The sequence below is a fragment of the Nymphaea colorata genome, chromosome 2 (genome assembly GCF_008831285.2).
Source record: "Nymphaea colorata isolate Beijing-Zhang1983 chromosome 2, ASM883128v2, whole genome shotgun sequence".
Classification (NCBI taxonomy): domain Eukaryota; kingdom Viridiplantae; phylum Streptophyta; class Magnoliopsida; order Nymphaeales; family Nymphaeaceae; genus Nymphaea; species Nymphaea colorata.
In genome coordinates this window covers 20,019,071-20,035,053 of record NC_045139.1, presented here as the reverse complement: position 1 = coordinate 20,035,053, position 15,983 = coordinate 20,019,071, and the positions used below count along the sequence as shown (strand labels likewise).

The window sequence follows — 15,983 nt, the reverse complement described above, 5'->3', positions numbered from 1 at the left end:
CAAATGCAGCAGTTTAGAGCCTAGATTCAGAAGCAGTCCTCATCAGTTAGTATGGAGCGGTCGAGTGGTTCAGCATCTCAAGGCGGGAGAGAGACCAAAACTCCATCTTGCAAGGAACTGCTAGTTTGTTTTGTTTATTTGTTTATCTAGTGTGCAACAACAAGCTCCCAACCAAGATCACTTGAAGAAATTGGGCATCAGTAATCTCTGCGTCAAAGCTGCATACTCTTAAAATGCAACCATTGGCATGTGGAATTTTCTCGTCTCTACATTAGGGCCCGTTTGATGGGCGGGTGAATTTTAACATGATAAATTTACCATGGTAAATTTTTTTGAAAAAATTTACAGGATGAAATTTCTCCCTCTTCCAATCTGAGACCCTGTTTGATGCACAAGAAGAATTTACTGTGGTAAATTTAACCTTGTTTGATGTACATGAAGAATTTAATATGATAAATTTAACTAACAAGAACAAAATGTTGAGGGTGTATTCTCTACCATTCAGAAAACAAGAAGATGCATAAGGTACCGACAACAGATTTCAATAAAAAATGTAAGACCTACCAACATTCAAGACATCCAGAAAAAAAAAATTGCTTGGGTTGAATAATTTCAGTGCAACAACGAATAATTTCAGTGCAACGATGAAAAGAAAAATGTAAGACCTACCAACATTCAATACGCATTCAAGATGCATTGAAATATGACCGACATATTTAACGAAAGAAAAAAGGGGAAGCATCGAACACAGTTGCTTTTGAAAGTTAAGTTCTCAGCAGCTTTAAAGAGATACATCATTTTTGCAACAAGAGATACATAAAAAACTACAGCTTTCTGTGGAAGCTATATTACAACAAGAGATACATCATTTTTTCCTTTATTGTCCCTGGAAGAAAGAACTCTAGCAGAATCTGAGACTGTGGGGATCACCTCAGTAAGAAACCACAACAACACTGGGTTATCTTGTGAACTGTTGAGCATGAGATGCATCCACTTCGGACCCCAACATAAATCTCCCAGTGCCACGATGGAAATTGTTCAACGATGACATCACATCGAAGTTGAAATTTTGGCCATCTTCTTCTTTGACTCTGTAATGATCAGGTCGGTTGCCCATAATTCCATTCCCATAAAAAGGTAAAATCCCAGCAGATTGAACTGGACAGTTGATCCCTGAACTGGGAGCATTGCCACCATGGACCTGTCTCAACATGCTGTATGCTTCTGCTTGATTCTGCTTGTGAAGGGAACTGTTTTCAGCAGCTTGACTGATCCCCACACCCAGATCCAGACTAACTGCATCAGGTCCTCTAGAATAAGGCAATGCCCTGTTAGCCTCAGTCTGATTAGGTGGCATTAGCATAACAGGATTCAGAGACACCTGCATATTGGTATTCAAAGGACTGAGGTTCTGCACTGGCATTGGTGCAGATGTTTCACGGTTGGTGGAACTGGAAGTGGGTACATCAGGATTATGTTTTCCCTCGTATGTTGTAATAACAGACTTTGGGTCATGCGAGGCTCTCTCCACATGCTTCCTAACAGGGCATCCAACATTGGTGCATTTGTAGTAACTCCTGCCAACAGTAAAGCATTAATGAAAAACAACCTATATTTGAATGCAGCTAAATTCAAGAGATCGAAACCAAAAATTGAAAACTAAATAACAGATTTTCAAGCAAATCGAAAACATGACAAGAAAATGTATTAAACGCCCAACTTACGCTCAAAAAACGCCCAAATCAGATGCCTATACACCTCATTCAACCACAGGGCAGCAAATCATTCTGCATCGTCATTTAACCTGTACAGCCAAGGAGTAAGCAGGGTTTCTGCCTTTCCACAGGACAGAAGAAAGGCAGAGCTTGATGAGTCTGTTCTAGCTCCAAGCTTTTACAAGAAAAACACAAGAACATTCAATTGTCAATCTAATTGGTAAGCACAAGTTAAGAAGTTAATGCATTTGCGAAGAAACCAGTCAACTGCTAAATGTACAAACTTAACAAAATCAATCTCTGCGACAAGAAACCCTCACAAAAGAAAAAGGGGATAGAGAAACAGAATGGAGCTCAGGAAAAAAAATTCTTTCACAGTAGCCAATTTAAAAACATATCAAAAGCGTTCTCCCAATTACTGAAACGAAACGCTCCCACTGAAAGGGATGAAAAGAAATTGGCAGAAACACGCACGCGTAGCCAATTTAGAAACATATCAAAAGCGAATGAAATGCCCAATTTCTTCAACTCATCAGCTTTTGAAAAGTGAGTGTAGATATCGAATAGAGGAGAATAACATTTCATGATTGAACAACAAGGCCTCTCAGGGAATGCTCTCGATGGCAAAAAATCAAACAGGATAGAAACACAACGATTTGGGCGTTTCTGAAAGGGACAAAGCGATGGAGAAACCCTTACTTGAGAGCGGCGACTGTGGCATTGGTGAACCAGCGAAGGAGCGGAGCAGCGACGGCGGATCCTGCCCAGTCTTCCCTGCCGATGAGATGCCAGGGAAGTTTCTTTGCGAGAGAGGAGGCCGGAGAGATGCCAGGGAAGTTTTTTTGCAAGAGAGGAGGAGCTGCGGAGGGAGTGAAATGCGATGGGAAGGGAGGGTGTCGAGCGGGTGAAATTTCACCCGCTCGAAAGTCCGAGCTGCGAGCTCGGACTTTTGAGCGGGTGAAATTTCACCCGCCCATACCATTTTTCCCCTCCCCTCTCGTTTTACCCCGACTATCAAACGGGGCCTTAGGGAGAAAGCATATCCAATGGTTAAGGGTGAAGGAAGAACTGCAAATATGAAACAATTACTCTATTAGCCAGGTGTGGCTGTCCAAATGTTCGAAAATGGTGTTCCATATTGTCGACTTTATCTCTTGCCTTGTGACTTTATCTCCTGCCAAGAATAACTTTTTTCGCCAAGAATATTGCATTTCTTCAACAGCTTCCTCTTCTTGGTACCACAAATAATCCCCCCCTCAAGTTGGTGAGCACATGTCAATCTGCCCAACTTAATTATGAGGTACTTATGGCGATCTTTTTCAAGAAACTTTGTAAAAACATCTGCCAATTGAAATTCACTTTCCACATGTGGTGGTTGGATGATGAAAATCAACTTCGATCTGTTTGGCACACTCATGAAAAAAAGGATTTATCCCAATATATATGGCTGCCATATTGTCACACATAAGTTTCATGGGTTCCTTCACTCTTCACAATTAGTGAAGAGCACAACGTATCTTATGATACAGTATAATAACTGCCTGCATGATTGACGCATGGCTCGACTTATCATACCCATATATGTGCTTTATTATATCACACTGGCGCGTTAGTGAGTGCACATCAAAGCTAACTCGTGACACATACATACTCTAATGGTCAAACCCAAAACATATATATATATATATATATATATATATATATATATATATATATATATATAATTCAAATAACATTGCCCTTAATGATTGAAATATACAGAAAGTAAGTCCACAACAAAAAAAAAAAAGACAAAGAATGACGTAAATCATAGTTCTCAGCAATCACCATCTATCTTGACAACAGCACAATCGAGAAACACTGCCTAAACATCAACGCGTCAAAGTTAAACTTTGAGTATGGCCTATCCTGGGCCTATAATACATAATGCAAACAAACTATAAGACACAAATTACATGTGTCGTCACACAATATAGTTCATCTATATAACAAAGCAATAAACATAAATAACATAATGAAACAGCTGCATATATGCATAGTCCTGAACACTAAGCAACAAAGCATTTGCCACTAGGATGTAGACAATGCCGTTGCGCAACTTAAGGACATTATACGCAAACTAAGTCACCAGTGACAAAAGAGTATGTGGTAACCCCAACCATGACTCCACACTTGGCTGAGCTCAGTTATGACTGCAGCAGCAGTGACGCCCCCCTTTACATGGGGACGGGCTCCTTGCTAGTTGCCCGAGTGAGTAGGACTTCACAATATAGTCTATTGTCGGAACCTAATCCCCTGTGCTGCCCACCTAACCCCTTTTATGGTAGGGTCAATTGGCATCCAGTTGGTAAAGTCTATCCACAGGAAAACTGACCATTAGCCATTATTCTACATATGTCTCATGCTCAGGCTCATAATACAATATCATGCCACACAAGCTCATATCACATTATCTAATCAAATACACTTAGAAGTACAAGAGTCATCGTACAATATCATATAATAACATTTGCAAGCTTGAAATCACATCCATGTAAATCTTGATCCATTACTAGTCTATGGACACCTTTGCATATCATATAATAACATTTGCAAGCTTGAAATCAAGCTTGTAAAACTCGAAAAGGTCCCACTCACAAGCATAACACAGTCGCTTTGCCTGCGGTCATGACATCAGACCATCATTACCTTATTTTTAGGAGTTTTCATTTTCATTATTGTTGTATGAAAATTTACATTTGATGGAGAAGGCAAATAATGATTGTGTGCATAATATATGTTACGCACATGCCACTTATTTTTCTATGCATCGAATTCGATGGGCATCCATGCTCTACATCCATATCTTGTTATTACATGTTCATTTTCGTCAACACCTTTATGTTTCTTGGAACCATTCTTCTTGCAAGAATACTGCTTCCAATGTATAATGCCTTTTTTCTTTTTGGAGTCACGTATCATTGTATCAAAACCCTCTACTCTTGCATACTTGTAAAACTCATAGTCTTGAGCATCACTGTCAAACTCCATTCCTACATGTGATATACATTCAACAGCAACCTTCGTCACTAACTGTTGGCCTATGTCTATTCCCTCAACATCAACAAAGGGTCCCTCACCACGGTGTCCCTCAATGCCAGCTTGGCATGCCTCATTTCCTTCCTTTGTTAATGCATATCAATATTCGTAATCACCATCAGGTCATCTGTTGCCTCAACATCTGTCGTCGTATTGTCCTCATCTCTTGTTAAATCATCATCAATGTTCATGACCAGTATCATTTCATCATCAACAACATTTGTTGTACTTGTACTCGGCAAAACATATCTAACTTCCTTGCCACATTTGAACATTTAGAGCTAATACTTGCATCCATATTCACGCCCAATGAAGATGTAGAATGCTACAAGAGAAAATCATATGTTAGAAAAAATCATATATATTTTTTAAAAAACTCAAAACAAAATCCCTATTTATATGACATATGAAGCACAAAGAAAAGGACACAAAAGAAGGACAAAGAAAGATTAATCATAAGTAGAAGAAATCGATTTCTAGTCTCCTAAATGAGGTCGTGGAGTCAAGGAGGCTCTTGATAGCAGTCCTGCGGCCCAATGACTATGCCTATCGCACCAAAAAGCATAGTCAAATGTAGCAATCTTGTAATGATTCATATATCAATTTGAATGTAGGTTCCAAATAAATGATACGTAAAATTTTAATAAAACATATTTCAGAGTCAACATTAATGCAACTACTGGGGAATGGTGACTGTTGAGGTTTGTGCGCACACACACACACACACGATTGGGCTACAATTATTCAAGCCAATATTAAGAGCATAAGTACCAGTTTAGCATCTGGATGATGTTGAGAAAGAGAACTTAGTGCTTTACCCAGCTAAACATGTCCGTAGGACCATAACATGCACCGCGATATAACATGCACCTCAGGTCCATACCTCCATATTTGAGCGGTCAAAAGCATTACTCAGCAACTATACATCAATGTCACAAACTGCAACCAGCCGATTGCCAATGCACAAGCATGTTCCGCATAAGGTCAGTGTTGGCTCAAGACTGACTAATGACTGACAAAAGTAAACTTTTGAAGGGTCAATTTTGTTCAAAATGGTGTTACAGAGAGGTCAGTGAGCTCATACCAATGTCGATTTGCATCCTGATGTCAAGAAATCAAATAAAAATTTTGCACAAGCATTCGCATCCAGTATTGCTTTTCCAAATACATAAAGTACTGGCAACCTTGAAGTTCTGCAGATTACATAGAAACAATGAAACAAATAGGTAAAACCATAAGCAATGCTTAATCGAAGTTACAAACAGAACAAGCAGACAAACAGAACAAGCAGACACAAGAAGAGATACAAAAAGAGGAAGCTGGAAGCAAGGTTAATTCAAATAAATCTAGAGCAGCAAGTGTAGAATGAATTAGAGCAAACAATCGATTGAACCAAAAGTGAGTCATAAATAAAATCAGATGTAAAAACCCCAACATAGCACACATGGTAAAGTGGAAATCAAAAACCCCATCAAAAGGAAAGTTGAATGAAGAAATGAAAAAGCAGCAGCATACCTGGGTGCCGTCGCCGACAGTATCTCGGTGACCTTGGCTTGAAACCTCGCCGATACGGTCGGGTGGGGGTCGCCGACGGCATTCCAATCGAAATGGCATCCGATGAAGGCCTACGTTCCTCAGGCGGGAGGGGGAGAGGGGAGAAGGTGTCGTCGCCGTGACTGTTGCCGAAGGTGGTCGCCGGGGAGGTCCATCCTGTTCTCGTCACTGATGAACGATGCCTCTCGCGTGTAGTCAGGCGGGAGCGGGAGAGGCGAGACGGTGTCGTCGCCGTGAATGTCACCGGAGGCGGTCGCCGTGGAGGTCCGTCGGAATCGTCCGATGGTTGGGGCGAGACTTCAGGCGGGAGCGCGGGAGGGGAGAGTTGGGCTGAGCAGGCGAGAGGGGAGAAGAGGGAAGTCGGGAAAGCGTTCCAACCGCTATCCCCGCTCGACTTTTGGTTTGCGAGTATCTCCACCGTCCGATTAAAACATCGGACGGACCGTAGTGCTTCCGTGAGCACTCGTGGGATACGGTCAACTAGAACAGTCGTTCTGTTATATATATATATATATATCAAGAATAGAGTTGCTGAAGTTGCTGAAGGAATGAAGCCAACTCAACCTGACTTAAACTCACTCGAAGAAGCTCGGTTCAAACTCGCTTCATTGTAAACGAGTTGAGTTCGAGCTCAAAATTATTAAACTGGAAACAATAAACGAGTCCTTTCGAGTTTTCAGAACTGAACTCATTTAAATTCTGTAACAATCAAATGATTGGACAAACCGATTTGAGAAACCACTCTTCTAGCTTTTGCCTCTCTGTCACTCTCTCTCTTGCAGGCTGCTGCCTTCCCTCTTCCGACGACGATGACCTTTGGCAGCTCGGCCTTCCGTTTTTCCAACTGCTCTTGCAGGCTGCTTTTACTAGACAAGATGGCTTCTTTTCCATCGTATCACAAAGAAGAGAAAGAGGCCGGTCGTAGCGCTGGTTGGGCCTTCCTCATCGTGTGGTGGAGCAGAGAGGGAGAAACCCATCAGGGTCCCTCATTTTTGCAGGCGGTAGAGAGGAAGGGTCATTGAACTCTTCCCTATTGCAGCAGCGGCAACGACTGCCGCAATCTACTGAACGAGAAACAGGAGGGGGACTTGTCGGGTCCCTTGCTTCCTTTCGGGCAATGGGTGAGGGGGCCGATGGTCCTCCTCCCCAGTGGTGTGCAACAGCAAGAAAGGGGCTGTGGGCCCCTCTCTGGTTGCTAAAACGAAGGTAGGAGGTCCGAGTTCTTGTTGGCGATTGTCTGCTGCCATCGCCATAAATGAAGAAAAAGAGAGATACGGAGGGACTTGGCTGGATCCCTCCTCCTCTGGCGACTACAAGTGGCACCTCCGGTGTTGGTGACTGCTGGTGGCACCTCCGGTGCCGGTGGTTGGTTACTTGTGGGCAAATGTAAACGAGTTAATCGAGTTACGGGAGTTGAGTTCGAGCTCCATTCTGTACAATCTAGTTGAGGTCGAGCTTGTGTCAGGGGAGGGAGGGAGCTCGGCTTGTGTGCAGCCCTGATTCAAGAGAGACAGAGCGGAAGAGAGTATTCAATAATTGCATAAAAATTAAACAAAAAGGTTATGAGCTTTTCCTGCATTTCCCACAGCATGTACTGATTAGCTACTTGCATAACTGATACCTTGTGGAAAAAAACAACCTAATATTTTAGAAAACGTGAAAGCTATTGCATGAAACCATAAAATGAGTATCTGTGATCTATGCTAGAATTAGTAAGTACCTTCATGCGTGTAGTAATTGTTACTGAACACACATGAGGATGACTAGAAAAAACCTGCTAATCATTCCAAAGATCTGTCAAAAAAAGAAAATTTTTGCCATTAAAATGAGTCAAACAACTGCTGCCTGAAATTACAAGGAGAAAATATCCAAAGAAGAACCGTAACATGGTCAACCAAGGGAAAAGAACCTGGTCTATACCAAATTACATTTCTTTTCTTCCGATCCTGGATAACCAAATAGACGAAAGATTAAAGAAGTGAATTACCAAAAGCAAACAGCGATGAGAAAAGAAGAATAATTCTCTCCCCAAGACAAAACAACAGAAGAAATCGTGCTAACCTTGAGCAGTAGAGAGAGAAGCCATTGATAAGAGGAGAAGAAAGAAGAGAAAACAAGATCGGCGCATTATTTCGTCTGTCATTCTATGAAATAGTTGAGTCTCATATTTCAGAAAAATCTGCTACCAAAGCAGCAACTTGAAATGCACCACGTACCCGTACTGGTACGCTGGTACGCCAAAACGGGTACGCGGGTATGGTTTGATACATTTGGATCTAGTTTCGGGTTTGATCCAGATCCAAACCATAATAATATGTTAAACTTACTCACCAGCGACGTTCGATGGATGGCGGCGGCCCTTCAGCTTCGCTGGCAGAGTAACATATTTCTTTATTTTTTCATTTGGCAGTTTTTAAGGTTGCTGCAATTTTTTTCCCTTTCCTATTTTGCATATGCCCTTGTTGCTGGCGGCTTGCTTTCCATATCCCCTTTTGGTTGACGTTTCTTTCTTCTGCCATTTTTGCAAATCTGCTTTGGTTATCCTTCTTCAAAAATCAAAATCTTTCACCTGCCGTTTTCAGACATCTTGGTTAAATTTTTTTTATAAGTTATGCAGCTTATGATTGTTGTTGTTATATGCTGTTAATAACTTATTTGTGGCTAATTTTTTTATAAGTTATGCAGCTTATAATTGTTGCTGTTGTATGCTGTTAATAACTTATTTGTTATATGTTGTTAGATGTTGTTAATAACTTAATATCTGTTATATGTTGTTAATAACTTATTTGTTATATGTTGTTATTTATTATATGCTGTTAATAACTTCATTGTTATGCCTTGCCCATACTAGTTCTGCCATTGGCCCTACAAGTTATGCATCGACAACTGCAACTACATGTAATTTATCATAGTCACAAGAGGACCAGCCATTATGGAGTTATGTGGAAAGGCAACGAAAAGCTCATGGAGGTGGTCAGAATGTAGTCTTTCAATGTTCTTTTTGTAGAAAGGAGTTCAACCAGATATATACAAGAATTAAAACACATCTATTGCAAATGAAAAATTATGGTATTCAAATATGTAAAAAGTTCAAAATTGATAGTGTGAATGAGTTGAAAAAAGAAGCAAAAACAGTATGATATGAAGAAAAGTGGGAACTCATTTGGTTTTATTAACATTCCTTCAGTACTCTTATACGACGATGCGTACGAATGCTAGAAAAAAGAAAGGTGGGCACATCCCCAAAAATCAATTAAGCAGTCGTTTGCTTTACAAAAAAGGCAGGAATTAGATAGAAAAGTTGGAACATTCTTTTTTTCTAGTTGCATATAATGCAGCTAGAAACCCATATTGGAAGGATCTAGTTGTATCTTTGGCAAATAGCAACATGTTTGGATATGTTACACCAAACTCTGAAAAGCTTCGAACAATCATCCTACAACAAGAGAAGAATCAAATAGATAAATTGCTACAATATCAAAAGTTGACATGGGAGCGATATGGAGTTTTAGTTATATTTGATGTCTAGACAGATATTCAAAAACATCCACTTATTAATTTTGTTACAATTTTAGCTAATGGGCCAATTTTTCTAAAAATAATAGATGCATTTGGTGAATTGAAAAATGTTGAGTATTTGAAAAGATTATTTGTAGAGTTGATTGAAGAAGTTGGAAAGGATAAGGTTGTCTAGAGCTGCCAGTCTTCTAGTGGAACATGAATATCCTCACATTTTTTGGACACCTTGTGCAATCCATAGTTTAAATTTGGCATTAAAAAAGCATATGCAATCCATCAAGCAAAGAACAAGTACTTTGTGCTTATGAATTGTGTTCGTGGATTGAAGACTTGGAGAGAGATGTTAAAAATATTAGAAACTTCATAGTTAATCATTAGCATGCACTTTCCATTTATAATAGATATATTGATTTGAAGTTGTTAAGAATTGTAGAGACATTTTTTGCTTCTGTGATCTTATGATGAAGAGAATCAATAAGGTTCAAGGTGCATTAATCAATATAACGACAGATGATGATTGAAATTTCTTACCGTGCTGATGATGATAACAAGGCTCAAACTATCAAATGATTGCTTGTTGAAGATGTTTATTGCTCACAGAGCCTATTTGGGAGATGTTGAGGGCTCTTGATTGTGATAATCCAATGCTTCATTGTATTCTTTTTTTATCATGTGCACAATACATTAGCAACAAGATGAGATAAGTGCAACACTCCTTTACAATGCATGGCACACTCATTAAACCTTAAGTATTATGGGTTAAAGTGGCTCCCTAAAGGTGTTAGAAGAACCCCACCATATATAGATCTTGAATTATCAAGACATAGGTTGACATGTCATAATCAAATTTTTAGAGATTCATATCAAAATGAACAAGCTGACAATGAGTTTACAAGCTTTTTTATAAGAAATGAAAAAATGGCTGCAATGGTAAATAGAGACATATATCTACTTCTTCCTTGGTGAGTCAAACATGGACATGCTTATCCCACTATTCAATACCTTTCTTTGAGGTTGTTAGTTCAGCCTGCTACATCTTCATACTCTGAAAGGAATTGGAGTACATATTCACATATTCACAATATTAAGAGAAGCAAACTTACAAGCAAGTGTGTAGAAGATTTAATTTATGTGCATTCTGACCTTCGGTTACCTTCACAAAGCAATGATAAATACAGGTAAGTCAACACTTATTGTCTTATAAATTTTTCTTATTTATATTCTTGACTACTTGATAATTATATTCTTAATTCTTATCCTTTTATAGAAAAGGAAAAAGTAAAAATTGGGATTTGAATGGTGATGAATTTAACTTTGAAGGAGAGGATGATCTAGACCATCTTAATTCGGGGTTAAATGAACCATGTACCCTACAAAGAGGTAGAGGAGGATGAGGAGGAGGTTGTAGAGGTGGACATGGAAGAGGAAGAAGAACTGAAAGAATGATCCGAGTCAATTATGTTTTTCTTATGGGATTGTATACAAAAACTATGAAAGGAACATTGTCTTAATAATGTGATGATATCAATTATGTTTTTTACAAGATTATATGTAATAACCATGAAAGGAACATTGTCTTAATAATGTGATGATATCAATTTTATTTTTTGAGATTAAAATATATAATTATCACCATACTGCTATACCAAGATTAACAAAAACACCGTACCTATACTCGCTTCCCCATACCCATACCAGCGTCACCATACCTATGTGACATAGACTACCAATCTAATCTATGGAAACATTTGAATAGACTAAAAACAACATTACAACATTTCCAAAGACCATGTATATCTTTATGGGTTCACATGAGAGCAAGGTTCTCCTCTATGGACCCATATATGCATATGAAACAAAAAATCATGCATATTGAACAAAGAGAAGGCAAACATAAAGCAGTCAAAACAAAACTCCATTGTGATGCACATGGCTTGAATCAGAGCCTCTCTGATTCACAAGCTACAAGGTTTCATGAGCTGCCAATTAATTGTGACAATAAATGATTTTAAGTGGTAGAGAAACATTCTCCATGATTTTACCTCCTCTGTGTGCATGTCAAACAAGATGCAGTTACTCCATGAATTATTCATATTATTATAACCATAGTAATTGAACATATATAGAAGTTCCCAATTGCAGTCAATCAAAACCTAACAAGATGAAATGCCTCACAAATCAGACAAACCGAAAAACACCATCATAATAAATTGTGAAGCAAGGAAGGCAGAAGCATATCTGATGTGAACTGCATATGTTAAATATATACCTTTTGAAAATGACCAATTTTATTAGTAGTATCAACAAGATGAGTAGCTTACATGTGGAACCAGAGTAAATGCCATCTCCAGGGCTTTTAGTTACTGGCAAGGATTCTTCAATAAGTGCAGACTATGAATTACAACCAATTGATCAAACTAAGCTTACACCAAAAGACCAGAATTTTTTGCAAACAATGACAAACTAGGCAACCTGATCATTAATTTTCAATGGATCCCCCTCAAGAAGATAGATGCGTTAATATCATTCCTATTGATGTCTGATGTCAAGAAGACAGACATCAAGGGCTCGTTTTCTGGAACCAAAATGGAGGCATCTTCTTCTTTTCATCGCCCAACCTAGGGACCTAACATTTCCCCACCATTATCAAGGAACAACATTAGTTTTCAACCAGTTGGAGGGGACAAAAGCCTTATGATGAGTCTGACAAAGAATACAAGAAGTTGTGTAGGATTGGCCTTTACCATTACTTTTGCTAATTAAGAGGTTTCCCCTAAACAAAAATACCCAAGGAAGAGAATAAGCAGATCAAGAAGAAGAAGAAGAAGACAGATGAACTTCTTAGCTACAAAGAAAAATAGCATATTGGACTAATAAAGCTTACTCCTCCATTAGCAAGGGCAATATCCATGATAGCAGCTCTTCTATGACCCACAATAAAGGGTATCCATATAAGGTCCAAAAACTTCAAAATTTTTGCTCTCCTAAACAAAACCCACAAGACGAAAATTAAATATACAAGCAACAACCTTAGAAGAAAAAAAAAAGAAAGCAAAAAAGCCATTCACCTTCTTTTCCTCGAGCATGTTTTGTCCAAAAGTTTTCAATCTCTCTTTGGCTCCATCAATGGATAAACCCTTTTTACTACACATCAAGTTCTCAAAAACCTCCTCAGTGGTAGGTTTTCCTATACCAACAGACAAACAAAACAATCCCAAATAGATCAAGGGACAAACAATTATCCCAAGAGAGAAAAAAAGAGAGAAACAGAAAGAACAAAATTGAAGAAATCATAGAAGCTAATGAGATGCAAAATGGTAGTACCATAAGGCCTGTTGGTCTGGGAGCTATTGGCCTAAAAGCTCGCTATATAGGTTTAGTAGAATGCCCGATAGACATAACATTGCACATTAGAGAACTATACATAATCTCCAATGCAGTGGCACTCCATAGTAGCCTATGGGGTGGTGAGGTAATTCCTCTATAGGTAAAGGTTGGCCCGACGAAAAGAGAAAAAGAAAAGAACTAAAGAAAGAACAAGAGCCAAAACAGTCAAAGCAAACAAAGGAATGAGCAAAGAAAAGAAATAGAGATTATCTGCCTGAGAGACAAAAACTACTCATATTGGAAGTCCTTTTACAAATGCCATGAAATTCCTCATGTTTGGAAACTACTAGGTTAATAATTTCTCCTTTACAAAGATCTTTAGGAAACTATTCAGTTGTAGCAGGTGGAACCATATCTTGAGCAAGAATAGGAACAATACTTGCAACTTCATTTTTTAACTATGTGTTCTTCCATGCTGATTCACATACCTACTTTTATAAGTGCCACTTGGGGTTTTTTAGGAGACAATGCTGCAGGAGCCCCCAAGATATTGGTTAAACTTACAAAGCAAAATTTCCAGATTTGCAGTGCATTATCAGTTGAACTTTCACCAACCATTTACAAGCACCTACTACTAGTGCATTGTTAGGCCAAAATCAGGTGAATTATTTTGGAATTGTGGCTCTTCAACACAATATATTTGTTAACTACGTGACCCCAACACTAAGGATACCACAAAAACTATTATATGATTGCTAGAACTCCTAATACAAGTTTGCTTAAATACAAAGTTTCATAGCTATAAATTCAAATTTAATTCAAAAGATAAGGAGTGATACATGAAATCTTAAATAGTGGTGTGCATGTTCAAGCATAAACTTTGTGAAGTTGTGCATTCTGAATTTATAACATGGATAGGTACCTGACACTCCTATGCCAAACTTGATGGGAATTATTTGAACGGTTGATTTCAAAAATATCTAAGGTGAATATTAAGTTGGAAAAATAAAAACAGAGTTATATTTCCAAGAAATTAAAATTCCCTTCAAAAGAGAAAACAAATGGGTTTTCATGATGAAAACCCCTTGCCTCCCTTGAGGGGTATTTCAGTCTCTTAAAAATTTAACTAGATTTTGATTTTCACTTGGTTTTTTTTTCCTCGTCAGTGAAAGAAGGCTGAACTTAGGATCTCATGTTAGATTTTAGAACTTGAACATTGAGGATATCGGAACCCATTTTGATCTTGGAATATGAGACACTGGATATCAAATCTGGATCATGAAAACAAAAATCGGATCTTCTAAACTCTAAATAAGTCTCAAACCTTAGACTATACACGTGTCAGTTCCAGATTGGGAATAAAAGTGGATCACTAGATTCATAATGAATTTGAATCTAGATACCAAAGATATGAAGTGTGATTTTGGTCATTAGATCCTAGACAATGATCGTTTAAGCCTTGGCTAAACCCTAGAGTTCTGAAATTGGATCAGATTTTTATTCTGTCGAGCTTCTAATCAGGATTGCACAATGAATTCAAGTTATGTCCTAGGGTCATGTCCCATATTCCTAAAACTGAACGAATCCCAAGACTTGAATCCCTTTAGAAAGCTGACCTTGACTTTAAGGTGACTTAGTCGGATGCATCATCTTAGTCTAGCTTCATTCTTGCATCGATAAATGATGATATGGGAATGACAGTATATCTGAGGGTTTTCCAGTTCACAAAACCTATTCCTTATGGTCCACATACGTCTCTAAAATGAATCTCCTTTGTAAAACTAGAGAAGATTTCATGAACTTGGGATCTCAACAACATCCAATTCTTAGCTGTTAGATTGTAAATAGTCGTTAATCTGATTCTCCCAGTTAAAGGTGTTAGGAACAATTAAACTTTGTACCTATTGGTCAGGTCAAATCTCTTGTGGATACCCACGTGAGCTAACGGATGCAAATACAGGTAAATTTCTCCCTTTGACACCTGAATGCAAGGTTGAAGATTTTTGCATGTACACCCGTAGTCAGAAGCAACAATCAGTTAGTTGATCTCTTCACCAAAGATTAGGCAAGGAGGCTTTCAGACATTTTATATCCAAAATGGGTGTGAAAAACAAAAAACATGTTAATACAATAACATGTCCAAACTATGTTGGAAAATAAAGCAAAATACCTGTTAATGCAATAACATGTGAAATTTTCCAAAACCTATATAACTCTCTTAGAATTAGTAAAAAAACTTAAGTAGGTCTCGCATAGACATTTATAAATCAAAAACATAAAAATTTTCGAAATATTAACAAGTGAAATTTTTGATATCAAATTTTTAGCAGATGCCAAGTTGAAACTCTTCAAAATATGAATTGGGAACATTCAATTTTTCAAAGTTTCTACAAAGAACAAGTTGAAAATTTTCAAAATATTACCATGTTAATGTGTTTTTCCAAAAAAAATACAAGGGGAAGAGGGCTGTGGCATCTGCCGACCCCACTGGCTCATATAGGGGCCAAGAGTGGGGACGCAGAGGCCCTTTAGATTCTCAAAACTTTTAAAAATATGTTCATTGTGTTTAATAGAAAACCTAAGTAACTCTATTAGAATTTCTTGAAAACTTGATTAGTTCCCTCTAAAAATTTTCGAGATTAAAAATATAAAACTGCCCTCCCTCAATTTCTTTTTTTATTTCTGCAGTGCCAGAAACGAAGTTGTCATGTACTTAAACCCATATGCAAGTCAACGGAACAAGGGGTGCCGAGACCCGTGTGTGGATAATATAAGAAAAGAGTACCGTTA

At 38.3% G+C, this 15,983-nt stretch overlaps 2 protein-coding genes across 2 annotated transcripts in view; both read right to left on the bottom strand.

Annotated features, from left to right (window-relative positions):
- Positions 1 to 958: 958 nt before the first annotated feature.
- Positions 959 to 5,068, bottom strand: LOC116247488 (probable WRKY transcription factor 61). Its single transcript, XM_031619665.1, has 3 exons — positions 4,928 to 5,068; positions 4,705 to 4,877; positions 959 to 1,577 (listed from the first exon to the last, which is right to left on the bottom strand). Exons 1-3 carry the CDS (start codon positions 5,066 to 5,068, stop codon positions 959 to 961), a joined length of 933 nt encoding a protein of 310 aa, XP_031475525.1.
- LOC116247487 (uncharacterized) overlaps positions 2,694 to 15,983 on the bottom strand; it is a 27,332-nt gene continuing 14,042 nt past the window's right edge. Inside the window, exons 2-3 of the mRNA XM_050075899.1 lie at positions 6,309 to 6,809; positions 2,694 to 5,118 (exon numbers count right to left, since the gene is read on the bottom strand). Of these exons, the coding sequence (XP_049931856.1) occupies positions 5,075 to 5,118; positions 6,309 to 6,809 (545 nt within the window). The 3' untranslated portion in view covers positions 2,694 to 5,074. The remainder of the gene's footprint in view (positions 5,119 to 6,308; positions 6,810 to 15,983) is intronic.